Source organism: Zootoca vivipara, chromosome 2 (genome assembly GCF_965207765.1).
Source record: "Zootoca vivipara chromosome 2, rZooViv2.hap1.1, whole genome shotgun sequence".
In the NCBI taxonomy this organism is placed as follows: Eukaryota; Metazoa; Chordata; class Lepidosauria; order Squamata; family Lacertidae; genus Zootoca; species Zootoca vivipara.
The window spans coordinates 67,332,450-67,356,747 of NC_142584.1; the positions used below are offsets into that span (position 1 = coordinate 67,332,450).

The 24,298-nt window shown below is 44.3% G+C and overlaps 1 protein-coding gene across 6 annotated transcripts in view; it reads right to left on the bottom strand.

Annotated features, from left to right (window-relative positions):
- The window catches only part of RNF123 (ring finger protein 123), an 88,462-nt gene that overhangs the window by 30,952 nt on the left and 33,212 nt on the right, over nt 1-24,298 (bottom strand). For 5 of the 6 annotated variants that reach the window (XM_088663177.1, XM_088663178.1, XM_088663179.1 and 2 more), the window contains exons 25-35: nt 23,565-23,648; nt 22,710-22,817; nt 22,066-22,243; nt 20,066-20,140; nt 19,356-19,443; nt 18,997-19,084; nt 18,700-18,784; nt 14,687-14,826; nt 14,245-14,433; nt 11,970-12,045; nt 9,840-9,924 (exon numbers count right to left, since the gene is read on the bottom strand). In XM_088663177.1, the coding sequence (XP_088519303.1) occupies nt 9,840-9,924; nt 11,970-12,045; nt 14,245-14,433; nt 14,687-14,826; nt 18,700-18,784; nt 18,997-19,084; nt 19,356-19,443; nt 20,066-20,140; nt 22,066-22,243; nt 22,710-22,817; nt 23,565-23,648 (1,196 nt within the window). The remainder of the gene's footprint in view (nt 1-9,839; nt 9,925-11,969; nt 12,046-14,244; nt 14,434-14,686; nt 14,827-18,699; nt 18,785-18,996; nt 19,085-19,355; nt 19,444-20,065; nt 20,141-22,065; nt 22,244-22,709; nt 22,818-23,564; nt 23,649-24,298) is intronic. The other variant, XM_088663182.1, reaches the window with a different exon arrangement.

The window sequence follows — 24,298 nt, forward strand, 5'->3', positions numbered from 1 at the left end:
ACCAACATTTACATTAATGTATTCTGCTTTCTCGAAGCTACGAACATGAGTTTGACCAAACTGCGGGAGGCAGTGGAAGACAGGAGTGCCTGGCGTACTATGGTCCATGGGGTCACGAAGAGTCGGACACGACTAAACAACATTCTGCTTTTCCAGATTTCCCCTTAAACTGGAATTTCCCATTTCTCAAAGTTCTATAAGCTTCACCCCCAACCCAGCATGTTGAGCAAGTAAAAACAAGCTCTTCATTTGACATGTACTAAATGAAACCCTGCCCCATCCTGCTCCCTGAGTAGACCTCACTATCCAGTAACTCTAGCACCACAGTCCCTTTTAGAACCAATTAACCCTGAGCACTCAGTTCAAGATCTACTCTCAAGGCTGTCTGCACCTAGTAATGGCTTGGATGGGGGCCAATAAAGTGAAGCCGAAACTTAACCAGATCACAGAACTATGGATTGACTGTCCCTGGGTCCAGGAAATTTGGTGTATCACCTGCTCCAGGTGAGGTTACACTCCCTCTAAAGGAGCAAGTATATAGCTTAGGGATTTTCCTTGATCCAACATTGCCAATAAGGGCAAATGTGGCCCAGAACACCTTTTATCAGTTTATGGTAATTTGGTTCATCAGTTGTGGCATTTCCCAGGTAATGATAGTCAGGCCACATTGCTACATGTCCTGGTCACCTCCAAACTGGATTAATGTCATTGTGATATGTGGGGCTGCCTTTGGTACTGAGGAGTCAACGCTTCTCACAAACTGTAATCCTTGTGTGTATCTATTACCACACAATAATCACAACACCATATTATTATTATTATTATTAAAATTTCTACACCTTCATCCAAATATCACAGGAAGGTTTATAATATAAAAACACAAAAATACATACCACAATACCATAATAACAAACAAAAACAATAACCCCACACAGTTTAAAAGGCCATAGATTGCTTAATTAGCCAAAGGCCTGGGAGAACGTACTCTTTGTAAAAAAATTATTAATATACACTGAATATATGCAGTGGATGGAATTTCTGGACTCCTCTTCTCAAACCAGTGACAGAGCAGAGAACCTCTAAGCATTGATTCAGAACACCACATTGATAATTTTCATGAATAGCAGACAGCAAATATTTTTATAAATAACTAGCTGGCCCTGCACACGTTGCTGTGTGTTAGTCTGTGAAATGGAGGATAATAGCCCCCCTTCAGATCCCCCTGAGCCTCAGAGTCCCCCTGAGTCGAGGCGAGATACTGTGGAGAGGGCAGGTTTCATACCTGTGTCTCCCCCCACCCTATTCTGACCCATTACGTATCCCTGCTCCCTATTCGGCCCCCCATCCCCCCCAGGCAGGCCCCTACCTCCACTTGGCAATGTTAAGCCTTGTTGCTGGAAAAGGCCTGTTTTCAGTTGAAACAAAATAAAAATATTTCTTCCAGCAGCACCTTAAAGACCAACTAAGTTGGTCTTTAAGGTGCTGCTGGAAGGATTTTTTTAAATTTTGTTTCGACTACGTCAGACCAACACGGCTACCTACATGTTTTCAGTTGCTTTGGTCTTCAACACCTCTGTCGGATGCATGTATGTGAGTGGTGTATCTTGTGGTGGAGGCGGGTCTGTCAAATGGAGGGTAATAGGTCCCCCTGCTTTACAGGATCTCGTGGCGGAGGCGGGGTTTGTGGGTGTGGCGCGTTGTTGTGGCTAATCCCTGTGACTGCCCCCACGTATGCCGATCCATGATCTATTCTGTTTGCCCCCCCCTCCGTGACCAGCGTATCTCATGACGTTTTGAAGGATGGTATTTATTTTTGTCTTGTGGTTATTTGGTGGGGAATTTTTTTGGGGGGTAGTGGTGCTAAATTTTAAAGTAAAAACCCCTTGCCGTGCCCCCAAGTGCGTTGCTGTGGGTTATTTCCCCCCCCCCGGGCCTAGTGGGGGCCTGGCAGGGGCATACATAAAACAAAGGCCGTGCTGTGACTTGAAATCCGGGCGCTCGCCCTCTCTCCCCCCCCCCCGGGCCTACTGGGGGTCTAGCAGCCTGGCAGGGGCCTAGGGGTCTGATAATGGCCGCCTTGGTGGTTTCAGTTGCTTGGTTGATGATGTCATTTGGTTTGTGGGTGTGGTGTAGATTTCACAGGAAGGGAGGGGGTGTAGGAGGAGGAGCTGAGGGAATAACGCCACTTGAGGGCGCTGTTTGACTTGGTGGAAAACCAGGTATATATCTGCCCAGGTGTGAGGTTTGAGGGATTTTCTTTTCCAACAACGCTCGGGGAGTGGCCTGGATCGTTGTGTCAAAATTTCAGGACGATCGGTCAAGCGGTTATGGAGAAAAGTGGAACACACACTTTCATCATTTTTACATTTATATATATATAGATATAGTCAGATATTATAAGGGTTAAATGGTGTCCAATGCACAAACGTAGGAAGAAAAAACCAAACAGATTACCAGTTTAGAACTAATCACACTGTGCACAAAGGTGAGCTCCATATTTTCAGCCATAGGCTAAAGTGTCTAATGTTCTCCGAAAGGTACAGCTTATGAATTCAGAGAACATTTCAGATGTTTTCAGAGTAATAACTATGAATGGCACACAAAGTCAAAACATGAAGATTACTTTCCTCTGTTCTTCAAAATATGAGAGTTCATCATAGATGGCTTCATTTGGCAGGATTATGTTTAGCTGGGAATGTTTAGCCTGGGGGAAAAGGACACTGAGAGGAGATATGATAACCATCTTCAAATATCTGAGGAGCTGTCACAGAGAAGATGGAGCAAGCTTATTTTCTCCTGCTCTGAAAGGTAGGACTCAAACCAATGGCTTCAAGTTACATGAAAGGAGATTCCGACTAAACATCAGGAAGAACTTTCTGACAGTAAATGCTGTTCAGCAGTGGAACAGTCTCCCTTGGGAGCCTGTGGACTCTCCTTCATTGGAGGTTTTTAAGCAGAGATTGGATGGCCATCTGTCATGGATGCTTTATCTGAGATTACTGCATAGCAGGGGGTTGGACTAGATGACCCTTCAGGTCCCTTCCAATTCTACAATTCTATGATTTCTTGCCCTTCTAACTGCAGAAAGCAGCTCACACCCTACCTCCTTCCCATAACAAAGCTCTTCTCATTGCATAATTTACTATTCCCACCTATTGCTGAACATTCCTAAATAAATTGGGAAAGCCTAATGATTATTGCCATCTGTCCAACAGCAACACTTTTCCCCAACTTTAGTTATATGAATTGAAATGGGAGCCATGTGATGCCCATCTCAGGATGCATTACATTGCTCCTGCAGCTTTGTAATCACACTGGGGTATGTGCTGACAACAGCACGGGCCAGTTAAGACAAGAACTCAATAGCTGGTGACTGATCACAACCATGGCAACCAGCAAATCGCTAGGATGCACACTCGCATCCCTGCCTAAGACTATCATGCTGACATATTAGCTGTGTGTGGTTTTTTCCAAGAGGACAATCTGCCAGTGGGACAGAACATCTGTCAAATGCAACTCAAGATGCAGAGAATGAGGCATGTGGAGGGTGCCAGTTTCCATAGCCATTATCCAAGGCTCAACTGAGGACACATGGGACTCTCTTCAATGTTAGCACAGTTTCAAAAGAAACTGATTCTCCAAGCAAAGGCTATGCTTTGTATTGTGGTCTATTGCCCAATGGGGGTGAGGGTGGAATCAAAACTCCTATTAGGCATGCATGGCTCAGGCCTTGGGGCATGCCTAAAGCAGCTCTTTGAATCCCAGGTCATTATGTATTTCTAAACAGGGTTCTATAAGTCCACTCATGAGAGGACATGCCCCGAACAAAGATCCTATTCCTGTAGGGTTTTTGCAGGAGGTAGCAGTAGTGAGGTGCTACTGGTGCTTCCTGCAAAAGCCCAGCATGAGAGAAGCAGCACCCTTTCTTCTTCCACGGACAACTCAAGGAAAGAAAGTTGGAGCAGCATTTCTCCCTTCTTGCTAGGCTTCTGAAGGAGGGTGGCAAGTGAGGAGAACCACCCTGAAGGGAATGATCAGTGGCAGCCACAAGTTATGGTTGTGTAATAAGCCACACCAAGACTTGGGGATCCCCTTTGCAAACCCCTACATGGGAGATCCCTACTTCTCAATTCTGTATGCCTGCTTTAGACATTATTAAGGCCTTTTAGTATAGTTGTCATGGTCTGGAAATCATAGGAATTTATAGTAATATAACTGAGCTCATTGAAAAGGATGGCATGTAATTGTCACCAGCCCAGTTTTCCCGGCCAGCCCCAGTTAAACAAGCGTTCAAGGCTAAGAGCTGGCCTTGTCTGGAACACAGAGAGGGGCTTATCAGTGGATGAGCTTGACATTGGAAGCTGCTATGCTTGACGCATAGTCTTACTCAAGGCTGCTGGAAGATGCTACCGGGGTAGCATGAGTCAGCATGTGTTTATGCACAGGACCGGACACGGATCTTCCTTATATGTACTTGTGACCCCCTTGCATGTGCACATTTACAGAGGAGGGGGAAGGAGCCCAAGAAGTGTATAAGAATGTTTGCAAATTTGTGTTTCTTACTCTTGTCGTGGAGCTGACCACCAAGAGTCTCTTAAATTTAAGAAATTAAATTCTTTCTCTGAATTCAACCCTTGGAGTCTTGTTGACTGTCTCTGTCCTTGCCTGGGCGCAATTTAAGGACCCTTATCAGCTAATAAGGCTACATGATAAGTTTAAATGCCTCCCAAGCCACAAAGAGTTTGGTGAGCCACTGATTGCTCACACCCCTGGCCTAAGGTCTCTCCCAGTGTGCCTTCTTGTTCTCCATCTACCAATCTTGAAAAAGTGATGTCTACAAGTGGTTAACACATTTGTATATAGAAACAAGGGCATCCTTACTGGAATACCACATCTCATTCTGGCACACATACCTCCAGAATAGATTCCAAAATAATTATCAAATAAACTGCAATTATCAGACTTCACTGGAAGGAAATCAGTACCATGACAGTTAAACTGGCTTAAAGCAGTTTCACTTTGTAGTGTAGATCAGGGTTTTCCAAACTTGGGTCTCCAGCTGTTTTTGGACTACTAGTTAGGGATGACGTGAGTTGTAGTCCAAAAACAGCTGGAGACCCAAGTTTGGTAAACCCTGGTGTAGAAGACCCTTTAACAATCTTTATTGTAAGTTTGTTAAAGAGCACAATGTATACTGCAGTTCAACCTAATACTCTGGGGCTGCTTAAATGATATCCATTTAGCGACTAAATGTTCACAATATCCCATTCTGGTCTAACTAAGTCAGCAACTGGAATTCATAAAGGCACCCATACCTTTTCCATCTAAACCAAAGCAGCTCAGCCTTCCATAGGAAAGAAACTAGTTGGCTCTATGCCTGGCATTGCAGAAGAATGGCTGCCATTTTATAGGTAAGCATCAATGGGACTTCTAACCAAATGTACCATTAGAGCACGGCAGTTAAAGGTCTGCTATGAGGATTTCTACCTGGGGTATCTACAGCAAGTAAACTGAAGAGAAAGTAATGTAAGTAATCAACTGATGTGATGCAAGTTCATGATCAGGAGATACCTGAAAAGCTGTTCCATAGGTCTGCCAAGGATTCCAAATCCTGTCCTTCCCCCACTGTTACCATCTTATTTATACATATCTCCCTAGGCCAGGAATAGAGAACCCTTTTTTTTGGCCATAGAGCCACATCCACCCTCGGCCATGCACAGGACACACAGTCTCCCCTCTTCAGATGATCTCTGCAAATCAGCTGAGGAAGGGATAATTTGCATTGACAGGAGGCTGTTAAACTGGAAGAAGAGGTTTAAAGCCCAGTATCATGGTTTTCCCCCCTTTCTTTTTACTCCCACTGCTAAAATTGCTGGGGGCTTGGGGATCAGAAAAATTTGCTGCTGGAGGTCAGCCATCCCTGTTATAGACTCTGTTAATTGCCCTAGGCCCTTGAAAACTCTTGATTCATCCATGCATTTCTGCAAAAGCACCTCCAATATGATCTCATAGCAATTACAACTATGAAAATACTATTGCTCAAGTCACAGAGTTAAGAGAGAAAGACCCTAGATTCATGCTCCCTCCATAGCCTTCCAACAGAACAAAACCCGATCCCTCTTCAATGAAAGCCAGCAGCAGCAATAAGCTACAGATCAAAGAGACGGTAATTAGCCCCATTCCCATCTGCCGTTCATGCGTCAGAAAAAAATTAGAAGTTATATGATACAACAACAGTCCAAGGGAGGCCTCTATAATGAGCTGCAATCACTGCTGAGAGAAGGACCATATTTCACCACAATTAGCGAACAAATATCTGTTGGAGGTTATTAAGCAATGTGCTGTTTTCACTTGGAAAATGCAGCCTACTCTATCCTCAGGCTGTTGATTTACTCTTGTTAACACAAAATTTGTCCAGGAATTTGCTGTAGATCTCATATGCCATGTTAAAAATGCTTAATAGTAATATGTCATCATTAGTCTGTTCCTATCAATGAAAGATGCAATATGACCTTTCCTCAAAAAGCAATGTGTTATTGAGGGCACTCTATATGAGGACAACATGGGCAGAAGATAAGAAACACCTAGTCTTCCCCACAGAGCAGGAAGCAAATGGGCTGAGGAAAGAGGGACAGGGAGGGTTATGATTGCATCTGGCTGTCAGCATATCAGCTGGGCTGTAAAGGAACTAGTGTAGAAGCTAGATAGTGTACAGGATCAATGATGAAAGGAGTTCAGTCTGGCAAGAAGGCATACAAGATGCTGTGGTAGATCCAGAATCCCTGCTGAGGCCGCTGTGGCTGATATAAAGGTAAGGGATGGAGGGAGCTTGTTACCCAATTTGGGTGGGATGGGATTGGCCTCTATAGGGTTTCCCACAACCAGATTCAAAAAAATAAAAATTCACTGTAATATGGTGTGCTTGGCACATTTATATTTAGGGCTATGTGGCTTTGACCACAGGAGGGAGGATATAATTAGGTTGATTTGTGTCTATCTGGAAGGCCTTGGTGGGGGGTGGAGAGGATCAGAAATAGCCTGCTTATAGAACTAAAATGCCTAGCCACATGGAGCTCAGCTGTCTGCAAAACAAGGACAACATTTTGGAAAAAATAAGACATGCCGAATGAGAAATTGAAATGTGACACAACAGTTTCATATGGACTGCATTTCGATGAGAAGGATTAAACTAGAACATAGGCAAGATAAAAGCAATCTGAATAGAGTTGCCACACTGACTGACTGGCTACCTATTTAATTTTTTGAATCTAAAAGATTGTCAAATATTCCAAGTAGCCGTGATACTGGTGCTGCTTGAAGAACTAACCTGCTTGGTATCTAGCATGTGCCTTTAAAAGTGTCATTTGTTATTAAATAGTTGTTACTTTGCTTTATTTTTGCTTTGATTTCCTTTATAACAAAAAATACAACTACAGACTGGCCCTGCTGTTCCAGGATAAAAGCCAATGAGGAGAACTGCTCAGGAAATCATTCACTTTTATAGAAACCTTATGTAACAATGTTAAAAGCTGTAATTCAAAGCATTGCTTTTAAAAAGGGAATTTCATTCTTTCACAGTTAACAGTTATCTAACCTGTTTTTGCAGTTAACGTAAGTATCAACCCACTTGAGAATATCTTTTTTTTCTTATACAGTCTGACTGATCAAATGGGCCAAATATTTTTGACCTGTCAAATGCCTATCCCTAGACCTGAATGCAATTAAGGCTCATTTTAGAAGGAGGCTATGCACATATTTCTCCATGATCAGGATGGATATTTGCATGTGTTTCATAGGGGAGTGGATGCACCCTTCTTTTAGAAACACCCCTCTGGACCCTTTTTAGCAGCTTGATGCGTTTTCCTCCTCAAGTTGGAAGGTCAGGAAGTAAAAGGTGTCCTTTCCCAAGTAAGGCAGAGGGGTGAGAGGAAGTGCTGAAAGCTGTTTTTAATACTAATTTAAGATCCGCAGTAGACATAAAAAAGAGTGGAATTAAATGCAAATTGTATTAATTGACTGCCTGCATTTGAGAAGTTGTTTACCTCATTCAGATGATTGTATCAAAACTTAATCAGCCAAGATATGAACAAATCTTGTGCCAGCGATACCACTTCTTCCTGTCTTAGCATGCTGCGATTAACTCCAGAGGTCTTCAATTCCCCGTAATTTATTGCTACATCTGAACCATGAAACTATGATAATCAGGATCAGAACAACCAGGTTCTTAAACCACCTTCCAACTATGGTTTAATATCCTGGCCTGGTTTCCCCCCGTCCTGGTAACTACAGGGCAGGATTCAACTAATGTACCTTGTCTGTTAGGAGACATGATTTTTTCTAGGTTGGAGAGCATGGAAATCAGAAGAGTAGGTACTACTGGTACCTAAATGGAATGGCTAGTTTTGTCCCCCCCCCCCAAAAAAAAGCCACAACAGGATGGGAGAAGAGAATATCAGATGACAAGCGAGTGTCAACCCACTGTCTCTAAAAGTCCTGAGAGCTGTGGAAGGGACTTGTCCATCACGTCTGTCTGAGTACCATAACAAGGGCAATGAAGGCAAAGCAAGAATGCCATCAGCCACACTGCAGTGGATCTGGAGGGGCATGTCAGCAGCCACCTTCCCTTGGGACTTGGCTTATTTTCCACTGTCATACGCTACTGCAGCTAGACATATTCACTGTTTAACACAACTAAACACAGCATGCCTTTACAGTTTTATCCATCTAAACGATCTGCTGCCAGCATTGCTCAGATTAGGAAGGTAACTTGCATATGTAGAAAGAGTATTGTTTTGCTACAGCATGATGTGTGTGGTGCCTATGCATAAAGGTAAAAAGAAATGGCCTGCTTTCCTTTGGGCAGGACCATTCCCTGATCTAAATCCCAAAGCTTGTTCTTTCTAGAAACAGAAGAACAAGAAGATGAAGAGAAACATACAGAGATATGACAGATCTCACTTTTAAGTTATTGCAAGAATAGAGCAGAACAGGGTCCCCAAACTAAGGCCCGGGGGCCGGATGTGGCCCAATTGCCTTCTAAATCCGGCCCGCGGACGGTCTGGGAATCAGCATGTTTTTACATGAGTAGAATGTGTCCTTTTATTTAAAATGCATCTCTGAGTTATTTGTGGGGCATAGAAATTCGTTCATTCCCCCTCCAAATATAACCTGGCCCCCCACAAGGTCTGAGGGACAGTGGACCGGCCCCCTGCTGAAAAAGTTTGCTGACCCCTGGTAGAACTAAAGACCATCTTGTCCAACTGTCCACCCCCTAAGCAGAATCTGCCATGAACCCACACCACACAACAACCAAGGAACAGAATATAGCTTGCATGAGCTACATAGCCATGTAAGCAGAGAACAGAAGCAAACAGAGAACAAAAGCAAACACAGTAACCCACCAGAATATTTACACCAGAGTGGCCAATCCTCTAGATGTTGTTCGACTCCAATTCCCATCAGCCTCAGCCAACAAGGGCCAGGGATGATGCAAGTTGTAGTCCAACAACATCTGGAGGGCACCACGTTGGCTACCTCTTTAAATAATTCAATGAAAGGTTTAAATTGACAGGATGTCTCCCCCTTTTTTCTTTTAAATAGCTCTCAAGTACACTATAGTCGCAGTACAATAACACCCAGAGACCAACATACAAGACAGAAATTATTTGGGGATTTACTATCCTGCAACCAGACTGAACCTATGAAAACAGAGGGCAAAGACAAAGACTGCATCATTACCCTAATACACAATACTGCCAGGCTGCTCATTTCAGGATAGTAAACTAGAACACAAGCAATGAAATCTTCATCCCCATGGAGTGGAATTAAGCAGCACTTACCCTTGGAAGTCAGTATCAACAAGCAGCCGGACCAGAATTCCTGTCACAGCCACAAGGATTGGATAGTGATCTACGCTCTCCAGTCCTAGGGAAGAAAGTAGGTATTTCAAATTACAATCAGTACTATGAAATGTTAGCTTGTTGACTTCCCTTGAACACTCCTTTTTTATCTTCTGAACAATAGCAGGGGACAAATTAGCATAGCACCACTGAGGAACACCTCCAGCCTAAGTTTTCAGGAGACCAGGAGGAAATAAAAGTTTGTATTAATTCACTTAAGGATTTGTACTACTACATCCATCAGCTTCATCAGGTCTTTGCTAGAGCACCATAAGCTCAAATGAGTCCTCCTCCACCACCACTCCCAATATGGACAACCCTGGAGAAAACAGAATGAACCTCCTTGGCAAACAGGAAACCTTAGAGGCAAGTGACAAACACTAGAGAAAGCACTTGTTCATCTCTGCTAATGCCACTGTCTGGTTTTCTATTAGAAGGGCACTTAAAAGGATTGTGCAAAAATAAAATAAAATTGGAATGGTGCTAAGCCCTTCAGTAGTGGTCCAGCATTCCTCCACCTTCCAGTCAGCATACAATCCCCCGAGTCATCCAAACACAGAGAGTTTCTCAAGCACATAACCTTGAGAAGGGCACTTGAAGACAGGTCTGGAGAAGTGGTTCCAATTTTCTCCTACTTCTAGGTGAGCATGAAAGTAGCCAATGCTTTGAAATGTGGAAGACTTGATGGTAGTCATACATGCCGATATGCCCCATGTTTCCAACAGGGCAGAGGTGCTCAAGCTGGGATAATGGGGGTATAACTAAAAACATGCTCAAATTTTTCAGGGAAGCAGAGGGAGGTAAAACAAGCTTCTCCAAATTTAAAATTAGGCACGCTTCAGAGACAACTTTCTTCAGGATGACAGCTATTCATATGGTCCTATACTCCACATGCTTACAACCATACCTATTCAAGAATGTTCTTTCTATCACACTACTTACGTCACACAGATGCCAAATGAATGAATCCATCAAAGAATAGGAAAGCGTCTGTAACCTGAGGTACCACTGTATTGTTTACTTTCTACTACTGATCAGTATGAAATAGATCTGCAGCAGTGTGTGCAACAGCAGTTATTTAATAATGCTGTGTGGAGGGAAAGGGTTCATGCTCTGTGGGCAGGGACAGGCAGAGAGTGCACACACTGCTAACACAAGCTGTCCTTTTCTCATCATAAGACAGCAGAATAACCAGCCAAAATGCAGGGCTAAAGATAATGGAGCTATAGCGTAAGTGGAATCTAGTCAGCAATTTTGCAGTTAAATGCAGCTCCTGCTCATTCACCGGTATCACTCTCTGACAGCTTTTAGTGCAGAAGCAGGACATCCTGCCTCCCTAAACATTACTTTGCAATTTAACAAGCTCTGCACAAGAATGGATTCCTTCACCCCGAGTAGGTGGGCACACAGCCATCACTTAATGACTGCTTACTGTTTAGAGCCAAAAGATCCTATTTCCCATCATTGCAGGTTTTATGCATTTCTGTAAGCAACGAAGGCCAAGACCACATGGGGCTTCCTTTGGGATTGGATGCCATCTTTCATTCTCATGCGTGCTCTGTTGGGCTCCTGCCTATCTGAAGAGTGGATGGGCGGGAGCAGTGGCATCAGTGGAAGTTGCACTGACACCATAATCAGAGATAAAAGGTCAGCACAGAATTCTCCCCACAGATATTTCCTATCTTCTTGTTCAAAGGACTGGGAGTGGGTGAAGCTCCTGTGCAGACACAATAAATGCCCACAACCACTGGAAACATTCATGTGAGTTTGTAGGAGGGGAGAGGAATATTTCCCAGGAATGACGGCAGAATTTAGAACACGTAAGAATGTAGGCAGCTGCCTCACACCAGGTCAGAGTTTTTGTCTCTTACCTAGCTTTGCCTACTCTTTAGTGGTAGTGGCTCTGCAAGGTCTCAGACACCTTTGCCATCACCTTTGAGCTCCTTTGAATTAGAGCTGCCAGGGACTGAACCTGGAACCTTCTGCATGCAAAGCACATCCTCTACCACTAAGCTATGGTCCCTCTCCCAAAGCAGTACTGACTGCAGGGTGGCTGGGAAGGAAGCTCACCTGGCAGACGAAGATTGACCACTCTGTCAAACAAGTTCCGCTCAGCTGTCACACGATTCAGCACCTGATTTAGCAGCTGTGGGGAAGGAAGAAGAGATGGCAGAATGATTAAAGCAGAAGACGGAGTTCTCTTTCTGTACACTTGCAGAGATGCACACATGCTACTCCTGATACTTTCCAGACTGATCACCAGGGCTTAGACAACTCAGTTCCCTCGGATTCAGAAATCTCTCTACAACAGCATGCACAATATTGGGCACTACATTGAAATAAGGTGTACTGGGATACAGAAAAGGGCCTTAGGCCCTGGAACTATCTGCCTTTCAGACCCACAATAGCAGAGGACTCTCTTCAAAGAACATACAATTTACAGCAAATGGTGAGATACTAGACCAGACATCCCCAAACTGCGGCCCTCCAGATGTTTTGGCCTACAACTCCCATGATCCCTAGCTAACAGGACCAGTGGTTGGGGAAGATGGGAATTGTAGTCCAAAACATCTGGAGGGCCGAAGTTTGGGGGTGCCTGTACTAGATGGATGCATGATAACGCTCTGTGTGGCCCTAGATTTCATGGCGTTGAGGATACCCATCAGCAGGGCTGCTCAGAAAAGAAATATGACAGGCCTCTCTGTGAACCATGAGAGTGACAGCAGACCTGAGCCTTCAGCAATAACAGACTGAAAATGTGGGTCGGGTTGCATCAGCTCACATCTCGAGCTGTGAACACTTTCACTGAAAAAACTCTTAGAAGGTAAAACAGCTCTTAATTCCTTGGATGGATAGGGTCTCTTTCTAATAAGCCAAATTTCCACATGCATACAGTGGAACCTTAGCACAAAGGTACATGCAAGGTTGTGCAGAGCTATTTGATTTAAAGAAGTTGGGCAAAATGAGGAAATAACCAGAAGTGAGTCATCATTCCAGAGAGCAAGCTGATGCTTCAACAAGAATGTGGCAGAATTCTGAATGTGGCACCCAAAGAACATTTGGCACATTGCTTTCCCCTCCAGGGATAAGTACTGCACTGTTTTAAGAAACAATTCATAAAAGCCTTTTGAAGAGTTCATTTCAAAATTAAAACCTGACATTTTTGGTCACCCTATTTTCAAACACTGCACTGTAGTTGGCTGTGTGAACAGAACAGACGTGTCCAGAACAAATATGAGTGGTTTGGTCACTTCATCTGCATGTAACTACTTATAGGTGGTTCTGGTATGCCGCAAGCCTGTTTGCATGGCCAGACATTGCATGACAACTCAAACTAGGTTTCCAGATGGATCTGCTACAGTGACCTATGCAAGCAAGTCCCAAGTGACATGCACACCTTGCCCTCCCCATCTTTAAGCATCAGTGCCTACATCTATAAGTTTCATGTTCTCCATTGTTACCTAATGGCTAATGGCTGTAAGATTTAGCAGCTTCACTCAAGTGGCCATGTAATCTTGCCAGGACATCTGCTCATCAACTGTCTGGTCATATGGTGGCCAGGTTGACCAACGGCTACCTGTCCGGGCCTTTGGAACCTGATAATGTTGATGCTGGTTGGTGTTTTGGCTTTGTGTTGCTATTTTTCCTTAATGAGCTTATGATTTTATTCTGTTTTATATTTATATTACATTGTAAGCTGTGCTGACAGCCACCTTGTGCTCCAATCTGGAGCAAACAGGTGGAGGGATATGAAAACATTGAAATCATTTATTGATGAATGAATTATTCTGTCTGTACTGGATGGGTCTGATGCATGGATAATGAAAACATTTGAGTATGAATTGATGCTTGACAGAAAAGGTGATTTACTGATACATTATGCTTTAAAAGCTTTAAGTAAACAATTAAGGCATTTGAAAAAGGAAGCCAGGGCTGAAGCCCAGAGAAGGAGATTTAGGAATATCATCGAGAAGGGGTACAGATTGGCTTATCCTTCCACTTCTTGAAATGTATGGCCATCTTTACTCTGGAGTTCTTTTCCAGGAAGAAATTAATGCTTACCAAAGAAGAAAAAGGGCAGTGAACTGGAGATTTTTATCTTTCTGCACACATGCACACACACAATCTCTGAATAATCACTAACACAGTGGGAGGGGAGGGGAGAGCCAGCCTGCAGTTTGTATAAGTTAGCCCCTAAACTTGCTGGTGACACATTCTTTTAGAATAATATAGTTCACACCGGAAACTGTGACTGTGCCAAATGACAGCACCCACATCCTCAGCTAAAAACCTTTGCCCCTTGCCATGTACCCAACCTAATATTTTCCTGCAGAGAAGTGAGTACCTGTGCAAGTCTCCTGAGTAATAGCTCTGATGAGGGGCGACTCCAGTCCAGGAAGATCTCAGGAGCCAGTGTGACCGTCATTTCCAAGACCCTGAGCAGGCTCACCGACAGGTCAAAGCACGTTGCACACACCTTCAACTGGCGACTGTCTACAAAGTTTCTTTCCAGGCGCTCTGCAGCTTGCTGGATCTGCCCAAGCAAAACAGATGAAGCTTAATGTAAGAACTGGAAGAGGGAGCAGCTGTTCTCTTCACACCTGCCCCTAACCCCCCCCCTTTTCCAGTTCATGCACAAGTCAGCTCAATCCCAGCATCCTACAAGAACTGTGCTGCAAACTGCTACTGACACCTAGTACAGAGAGGACTTTTGGTTTTTATCCTCTAGGATGACAGGCAGAGGCTTACTCCTTCAATCAGATTTATTCCGGATCCAAAACTCTCACCTCCTGAATCATGCCAATGAACTCTGAGAAGGCCCAGTTCAGCTGGTTAAGCACACTGTTGAGGAAACTGGGTGCCATTTCACGATCACTCCGCAGCAGGTCCGCCATGTGTCGCTGCAGCAGGGTGGAGGGACAAGGCTCTGGAATGAAAAAACAGCGGCTTCTTAAGAGGCCACGCTACCGGAAGGTGTTGGGCAGCTGCTGCCCAAGCCCAGCCTGCTTCACTGCCATCATGTGAAAATGGGGAACAGTTTATAAGCACTTTTCATTCCCCACAAGTATGTGCCCTTTCACAGCATTCAGCATCATTTTGTCTCTCAAAAATAACAAGGAATTCTTGGAGCCTCCTCCCAGCAGAGGCCCTCTTTACAATAAGTAGAGGCGGCAGCTGCCCTCCAAGGCCAGCTCTCACACATGGACTATTCTGAGCCAGTCCCGTCTCCAAGGCCTGGAGCTCTTTGACATAATGCCGGCCTGAATTAGCTGGGATGTGGTCATGCACATTTGCTGTTTCTCTGCAAGTAAGAAGCTGTGCCCTGCAGCTGAGTTCAAGCCAAGCATCCTTCCTGCTCATCTCCACAATGCCCTAGGTCAGCTCAGCGCTAATCTCTCCTGAAAGCAGCATCACAGCAGCTCCCCAGCAGGGAATTGGCACCCAAGACAAACAGTCCCTCTCCTCTCTGCCAGCGTGGCACATGTTCACACTTGTTTGCCCACTTCCGATCAGGATGAGAAATCTAAAGGGGAGGGGGAATTAAACCCAACTCTTTTCCAGCCTGCCCATGCAAGCCTGAAACAGGGGTGCATTTTAAATTGTGTGTGTGTGTGTGTGTGTTACAGGAACTCTGCCAGCTCTCATTAATAAGTCCTCCTCAGCAGAGTCTAAAAGGAGGCCCATTTGTTTTCCCACTTCCCTTAGACACAGGGGTTAAGGTAAAACTATTCACAATGGAACTATAACCCAGCAGCAGATGCTACTGACATCACTAGGACTGCAGCAGTGAGAAAAGGAATCCGATATACACTGATGGCACCCCACCCAAGGAGCACACCTTACATCACTTTCCCCTCCTTTGGAACATGCTAGAGATCAGATGTAAACTAGGAGGAAGCTGGTGGGCAGAGCCGGATTATCTAAGCTTCAGTTTGGCACCACCAGCCTCCCTGCCAAATGAGAGTCCCAAAGTGACACACATGTGAGAGCACTGCTTGCTTTCAAGAGAATGCAGCTGAAAGGCTCACAACTGTGAGAATAAGCTTTGAGAGCTCTTCTAGCAAACCTCTTAACAGCAGGACCTATAACTCAAGGCTCGAAAAATTAGCCAGTAGAGGACGAAGCTAGAGGGATGTGCATGTTCTCCTCTCTTAGGATCCAGTCAGTCCCATCACCGCTTTAGTAACAAAAGTTACTAAAGGGAGCCCCAGACAGGAAATGAGCACAAGTTGTCCCTTAATAAACTGAGGCTGGAGAGCAGAAGATGACTAATCACTGGTGTGCCCCTAAAATGCCCATCGACATTAGGCAAGCAGGGCAGTAACTCAGGCACAAAAGGCGAGGGATTGTAACAGAACAGGTAGAGAGGTGAGCTGACTTTCACATTCAGAAATTCCACCCCAAGTAATGGCCAGAGCACACCTGATATGTCTTCCATTGTCTATACTCCAATCTCTCCCCTGCAGCATCTTAAAGACCTGCGAGAGGGGGTGGACTCAGCCCCTCTAGAGCAGTGTCCCAAGGACAGCTGGTAAATAGGCTCCTTTCAATTAACTTGGTATTAATTATTCATTCAAGTACACCTCAAAATAGCAGAAAGCAGGATCACTAGCCAAAGGATCCTGTGCCCTGTCTTAGACCTTTCGGAGCCACATGGAGGAAATCACTGGCAGACAGCGATGACCTTGCCAACACCTAGAAAAGTGAACCCAATTGCATAGGTGTCCCAAGGTCATTCAATGACCGCACCCCCAGGGATGGAGTTTCATGACACCCTCAACAAAAACAGCCAGCTTATTAGCCTGCAGAACTGGGCCAGAACTGGAACTAGCAGTTTCACGGAAGCTGTATCTGCTCAACCTTTCTGTTCCCTGTTGTGTCCATCTTTTCAGAAGGAGAAGTGTTAAAAAAAAAAGTGGAATGGAGAAGAATAAAGAGGAAAAGGACAGTTGACACCACAGCCACAAGGGGAAACTGCTATGGAGAGCACATTAACAGTACCTACACATATTTGCTGTCCACTCGTAATATTCCCTCCAAACTAAAGTGAGATGCATACTTAACCACCCACCCTGAGGCACATTTGACAGGTCACCATGACAAACATTTGGATGGCTCTTAGGACAATCACTTGGTGCAGCCAGACTCATCCCGCTTTATCTTTCTACCCCATTGTTTCAAAGGACCGGCTTGTGCACCAAGGGTGGGAGAGGAAAAGGCTCTACTAGAGGGCTATAAAACTATGTCACCACCATACAAAGGGAAGACAACAGGAAACTTACTCTGGAAACTAGCAACAGAGAGATCTCCTGGGCCCCCAAAAAAGCAGAAAAGAAAAAAAGCAAAACAAAACAAAGAGAGAAACATTAAAGATAGATGCAAATTTTCTTAGAAGGGTCAAGCAGGTGTTACTACTGCCACCTTCTGCTGGGCTGTGAGGTTAGTCATTCTGTCCCGGCATTATATGCTCTCTCAGAGAAAGAGTGCAGGACCAATTCATAACTTGGCATCCACTCAGCAACACAGATGCCATCATTCTCTTCACTAGATCAAGAACTACAGAGGAGAAGCCAAAGCTCCCCCTACAGCTTGTAACTGGAGTCTCTCAGAGATCCTTGCCATGCTGGATATAAAGCCATTCTGAGTACAGTACTGTGGTAACACTGGGAGACCAGCCTGATTACTAAACCACGGCTGCTGTAAGTGAGTGGCAAATGCCTCAGAACAAAGTAGGACCCTAACATTCACAGAAGGGGACCAGCCCATATTGGCAATCCATTGCTGAAGGCATGGCAGATTTATATATGCCAGAAGCCAGAGCTGCAAGAGAAGCAGTGCCTGCTAGATCCAATGTACAACCAATGCTGATCAACTTGATTTCCTTAGGAAAATCAATTTTACTCCTTAAAATTATAACCCAGTGTGCCTTTGGGGATCCTTTCACACTTTGCCAACTCATGCCTGCTCTGGCCATATGCTGCTAAAATGTTTTGTCTCCTATAAATATACACCAGAGCTTTCTTGGTCATCACCTAGTGAACCAGTGAAAACAACCAGGGTGATCACAATTATATGGAGGTGGTGTTTTAAGGTTTTGCACACAAAAATAGAAGAGAGCTGGGTCAGGAAGTTAATAAGAAACTTTTCACCCTGAGTTTGCCACAGACAGTTAAGTTAGGGACAGAGACAACTTATTTATATTACATGGCATCAGGAGTCCTCTAGCTCAGCGTTTCTCAACCGCTGCTCCGCGGCACACTAGTGTGCCGCGAGACGCTGGCTGGTGTGCCGCGACGTGCGGCGACGAGAAGGGCGATTTGCACTGTCACGCCGGAAAGCAATATTTCTCCTCCTCTTTCCCAAAGCTCAGTGCAAACGAGCCTGGCGGTCGCCAATACACAGCACTAACCCACCGGAAAGCAATATTTGGCAAGTGTTTCTTACAGTCATAATTATAATATAGGGCGGCACAGAGTTAAATTTTTTAACTTTTTTAATGGTGGTGTGCCTCGTGATTTTTTTCACGGAACAAGTGTGCTGTGGCCCAAAAAAGGTTGAGAAACACTGCTCTAGCTCCCAGACATGCTGGGTTCCAGCAGTTACACAGATAGGATCCACTGGTGCCGATTATTGTGCCAACAGACAGCAGCAGTGTGGGGGCACCACACAACAGGATCCTGCCCTTCTGGTACCAGAGTCAACAGCTAACCAGATTAGGATAAACTCAGTTACAGGACTGCATTTATCCACAAGCTGTAATGGCAAAGCAACACATCTCCACTCCCTATCCCCCACTCACTCTGCAAGCTGGGGAGATTGGCATCTTCTGGCTTGGTTTTCAGGAGATGAGGAAGCCGTGTGTACCTGTATCCAAATCCACAGCCCTACAGGAGAGGGGGGGAAGGGAGAAATGTCTGCTTAGAAGACCTCACATTATCTCCCAACAAGGAACATGGAGACCCTCTCACTAGAAGCAGGTAACAAAGTTCCAACAAGGAGTTAAGGGGAAGTTCAAACAGAGGGGAAACCACTGGTTTTAAAACTACAAGCTGGAAATTCTGAACAAAATGTGAAGGCAGAGGATATCTGTTCTTACTCGCCACAGTCGTACAAGGATCCAGTTGGTCTGGGCCCAGGGTCTTTGCTCATAGGGGGCCAGCAGGTTCTTCATCATGGATATTCGCCTGCCAAAGTAAAACAAACAAGTCAGCCAACCACCATGAAAACAGCACCAAGGTTAAAAAGTGGGGGTTCGGGAAGGATTCAAGGCAAGATGTTTAATTTACTTGAGAGGGAAGAATCAGAAATGCAATGTGAGGAAACAAGGGGAGCAGCAGCTTCCACACAAAAGAGATTATAAGTATAGGAATCATCCCTGGTTCAGAGAAGAAGAGAGAGATAATCCTCTTCTAGGACATATATTATTTTTCAGGAATGGTGGAACCAAGAACTTACTGCAGTTCTGGAATCCTCTCTACAGCACGGAGTGAGTGTGGGTAGCAAACATAGCTGGCCAATGCCTGCATTAGGGAGTCTCTGATGTCTGAATATGGAAACAAGACAGAATGTAAGTGGAGTAGGGATAATAGGGAAATAGATTGCCAGAAAAATACTTCAAATATTGTGGTACAATTGCATACTTAGGGTTGCCATACGTCTGGGATTTCCTGGACATATTTGGAATACTGCAGTGGGCAGTAGTGTCTGGGCGGAAATCGGAAAAATGTGCAGTACAATTCGGACGTATGGCAACCCTTGTCAGTAGTGCCATTGTTGCTGATTTTCCATAAATATAGCTCGAATACAGCATTTTTTGTGATTTTGCAGAAAAAGAAAAAGAAAAGCTCAACAACTTTTCTGTTTGGATTTTCACTGTGAAATATGGCAAGCCTAGCTTACTACAATTACAGGACTAGTAAGCAGGACAGGATATAAAGACAAATGTCAAACCCAAAAATAATAATTGAGTTCTGCAATGACCTGAGGGGTTAAAAACATTAGAAACAGACACCCTTACTATTCAAGTATCAAGTAGAAATAAAATAAAAAATCAGCAAGCATGAGCTTAATTTTCTTTTCACCAATCACATATGCATGGGCGCACACATGCAGACACATAACACCTACAGCCCAGCATGACCTTTGGAAAAAAGAAGCTGGCTTACCTGTTCCCACAATCCTTGAGTCAGCAAAGTGCTTGGCTAAAATGGCAGCAAGGCGAGTCAAAGTCTCTTCGTAGCCTGAAAAGAAAAAGTTCAGAATATCAGGATGCAGGGGGGGAAAAACCCAGAGCTACAGGATATAGCAGCTGCAGCAGGATGAATTTCTAGAATGAGCTTTCATATTTACAGAGAGAAAACACGGTCAAAGTATGGAGGATGAGCTACCACTTTTCTGAGTTTCTAGCAGGGAAGTCAGGAATCCAGCTTAAAGTTTAAGAGAATGATGGCAGGAAGTCTGCACAGCAGCATTTGGTGTTGCCAACTTTACCTTACCACTTAACCAGAAGCATCGGAAGTAGGTGGGCATGTCCTTAGAAGTTATTTTACACACTTAGTCAGAAAGCAGCCGCAGGACTGGGTTCATCCCCTTGTCTAGTATAGGTTTTCTGAGACATGCAGATAAATATAATCAATACAGGAGTAGCAGTTGTTGAATCTGATAAAATTAGCCTGGACACTTGCCTACAGTTAAGCAAATTCTTAGCAATAATATACAGTAGTCCCTTTGTATTAGGACTAATGCCCGCATATCACAGCTAAAGGTGGAATACTGAACTGTGTTATGGAGCAGCTTTGGGGTAGACAGAAGAATTCAGATTGGGAAAATTGTAGATGGGATGGGGATTAAAAACCTATTCCCCAGTGCTGCAGCTCTGATCTAAAATCCACCATCAGCTTTTGACATTTGGGGGGGGGGGAGTGGATGATTCAATCACAGGATCTCCTGGTTTCATCCCCAAAATGAAAGCGATTGTGGCTCTCATAGAGTACCATCTACAGAGAAATGCAGTATGCTGAAATACAGTGCTTCACTTCCAAAAAGCTTGCAGCCAAAAAGAAGGGCTCTTGGTAGAGGAATTTCAGATGGAGGAGTTTTGAATAACTATGAAATAAGAAAACAGATCTTCCAAACCAGATTTCATAATTACATCTCCAGGGCCAGACTGGACAACACCTGCTCTGACACAATGACAGTATTTTCTCACCCTTCACAGTACTTCAAAAAGGAGGAAATGTATTTTGCATATATTTCCAAAATAACGTAACTGCAGGCTGAGGGCAGAAAACACAACACGATCCAAAATCAGGGACAGCAAACAAGCATAACCACTGGAATTTGAGGAGGCAAAAAAAAAGATGTAAGGAGGAAGGCTTGATTTGCATGCTTTGCTTGAGCAGTCCTTAATAGTCAATACTGTATAATGCAGTTGTTTAACATAATTATGCCATTAAGTTGCATAGTAAGAATGGCAATTTTATACTTGTTTTGCTACTCTTGCCCTGCAAAACTGCTAAATGACTTTTAATGAAATTCTAAAAACTGTACACAAAGGTCCTTTATGCCTGCAACTCTTCAAAAAGGGGATCAGTATAACTACCAGGAGCTGCAGTGTTTCAAGGTAATATCACTCATGTATAAATACTATAAAGTTATTAGGCGTAAGGGTAGGCAGTCAGGCTTAATAGCATTTAATCAACTTCAGGATGCAGGAGCAAACAATGCTGGTTTCAGTTTGCACTAGGCATTATCAAGATGAGAAACCCAGGAACCCAGACTGTAGTTTTGTGTGTGTGAAGGGCAGGACAATTGTGTGAGCAAGTTAAACAGCACCTAATGTGATTAGAAAGTTGAGTATCACTCAAGAGCACCCCCCAATTTTTACTCAACAGTAGACCTACTGAATTAATTTCAATGAGTCTACTCTGAGTAAAGCTTGGTTGAATACTACCCCCCAACACAGCCAGCACATTTTCAAAACACACCGTTACAACCACTAGGGCATGTTAAGCTAAGGTTCTTTGCAACCCAAATTCTGTGCAACGTACAATATTCTGTGTAGAGTTCTTATCCCTTTTCTCTTGTGCATTGAATTCTATACACAAAATTACAGATAGTCCTGCTCAGAGGCCCTCTCCGGTTCCCGCCTTCTCCACCTCCTCACCTGGAAGCTCTTCCATGCTGTTGACAGGACTGAAGTAGTTCTTGAGAGCACTGTAGCTATTCATAGCCACACTCAGATAAAATTCTGGCATAAAAGCAAAGAGCGAACCAATCCTGTCTCCATGCTCAATAGTGCGGATGCATACCCGTAGCAGCCAGTATATATCTTGCATCTTCTCCTGAAAAGGAGCAATTCCTAGTCAGTTTGTATCTTAAGTGGCAGGAAAGAATATACCTAAGTGCAGGGGCAGGGAACCTGTGGTCCAGCAGATGTTGCTGGACTTCAATGCCCACCAACCCCAGGCGGTATGGCTAACCATCAGGTATGAGGCAAGCTGTAGTTCAGCAACATTTGGGGGGCCACAGGTTCCCCATGCCCAGATCAGAGCAAATACTACTGAGGAAATAAAAGAAAAGGAGATCAACAATTTTGTGAAAAATTCAGATGAATTTGCTGCTAAAACGCAAGATTTTTCTGTAATAAAAATGAACTTTACCAGGCTATATTAACAGAAGCACAACATACAAGACTCGGGAAGAAATGGTACAGCTCCATTCAGCATTGGCCAGGCCAGAACTGGAATTTATGGCCCAAGCTTAGGTGAGGCATTTCACTGATATTATGTGTACTACTTTCCTTCTCACCTTTGAATAAATGGTAACGTTAATCCAAGCAAGTCGGCGACTCAGGTGATTAAGTTTCTCTGAGAAAACCTTCTGACTCTTCACCAGTTCATCATGGATGTCACTTCTCTGAATTGGACACAGGGGGGGGGGGGATGAAGAGCAATGGTGCATATGTTTTCCTGCTTTCAGAAGCATGTACACAGCAAGGCCAGTACTTCACAAAAGCCTTACCACAATCACAGGATGTTCTTTTAATGTTGAGGAAGAGCATGAGCTGCTATGGTCAGCTTCCCAAGGGGGTCATCCTTACACAGATATTGGGTATACCATGGAGCCTCAGGCACACTTTGGCTAGCTACAGTACACACACCTAACAATATCCAAGGAATCTTAACAGGAGGCAGTCTTGACACCAATTCCACATTAGACACACCACCACAGAAGTTGAGAATCTATTCCAGTGGTACATTGGAAAGCAACTTCATTTAACAACTGCTCACACATGAACAGTGTAACACAGGAGACAAGAAATGATGCAAGTTCATGACTCCCCTTCCACAAAGATAAAGACCATGTTTTGATGGAGAGGGAGCCATGATCTTGCAGGAGTGTGTGGCTCCTGCAACTTTTAACACTCAAGGCGTTGTTGTTGTTGTTTTAATCATTAATCATTAACCACACAAAACAACCATCCTATTTTAGCTAAATGGAGTATTAGCCACCATTACTTCTGAGTCTGCCTTCAGAAAATCAGTGAGAGCAATAGAGTGCTGCTCAGCACCTGAATGATTCTCAAGAAAGAGAACAGCTTGCAGGCAATATAGGCCTATTTTTAAGGGAGAGTGAATATAACTATCCCCGTGTTATTCTTACCCTCTGTGGGCATCGGCTAATCTTTTCTTCAGTGTCTTTCAGTGCCATAGCATACTCATTCACATCATCGGAAACACCTACCATCTAAAACACAAATAAGGGTCAGTAGTACCAGCTAGAGCTTTTCTGTACAGGTTACAGCACATACTGGATTATTTTCCAAACACTTAACTTATGGCAGCACCAATACATTGCAGGGCCCAACCCCACAATGAGCCCCTCCCACTAGTCGCTTTCCTGGAGACAGATTTTCAGCTGACAGCCTATAGCAGAACTATGTAAGATGGCAGCAGACAGACCCACACCTCTGAAGGTGGGAGATTGCCAAACGGCAGTGAAGCAGCAGGAGGCAGGGCAATTTACAACAGAAAAGTGGCAACTCTTGTGCTGTCAGTCTCTATCCCTGCTGAAGCTCTTCTCCCTCAAGGCTATTCCCTTGCAGCTAGCCTCACTGCTGATCACAGATCCCTGCTTTGGGAATGGGGGAAAGAAGCAGCTACAAGCAGGATACCAGTGCGGGGAATGGGGATCAGCATCCCTTCTCACACCTGCTACTCCTCAGAAGGAAATACATGCACATCTATTGTGTTACTGCTGCGTGGTGGCCAACCATGTTCAGAAAGTGCATGTCTGCCACCAAAGGGTGTGGTTCCACCCAAAAGCAGAGTGCAAGCAAGCATCGTGAGTTGGTATGGTGGCTGCAGTCAAAAGCACCCCACCCTCTCCCAGTGGGC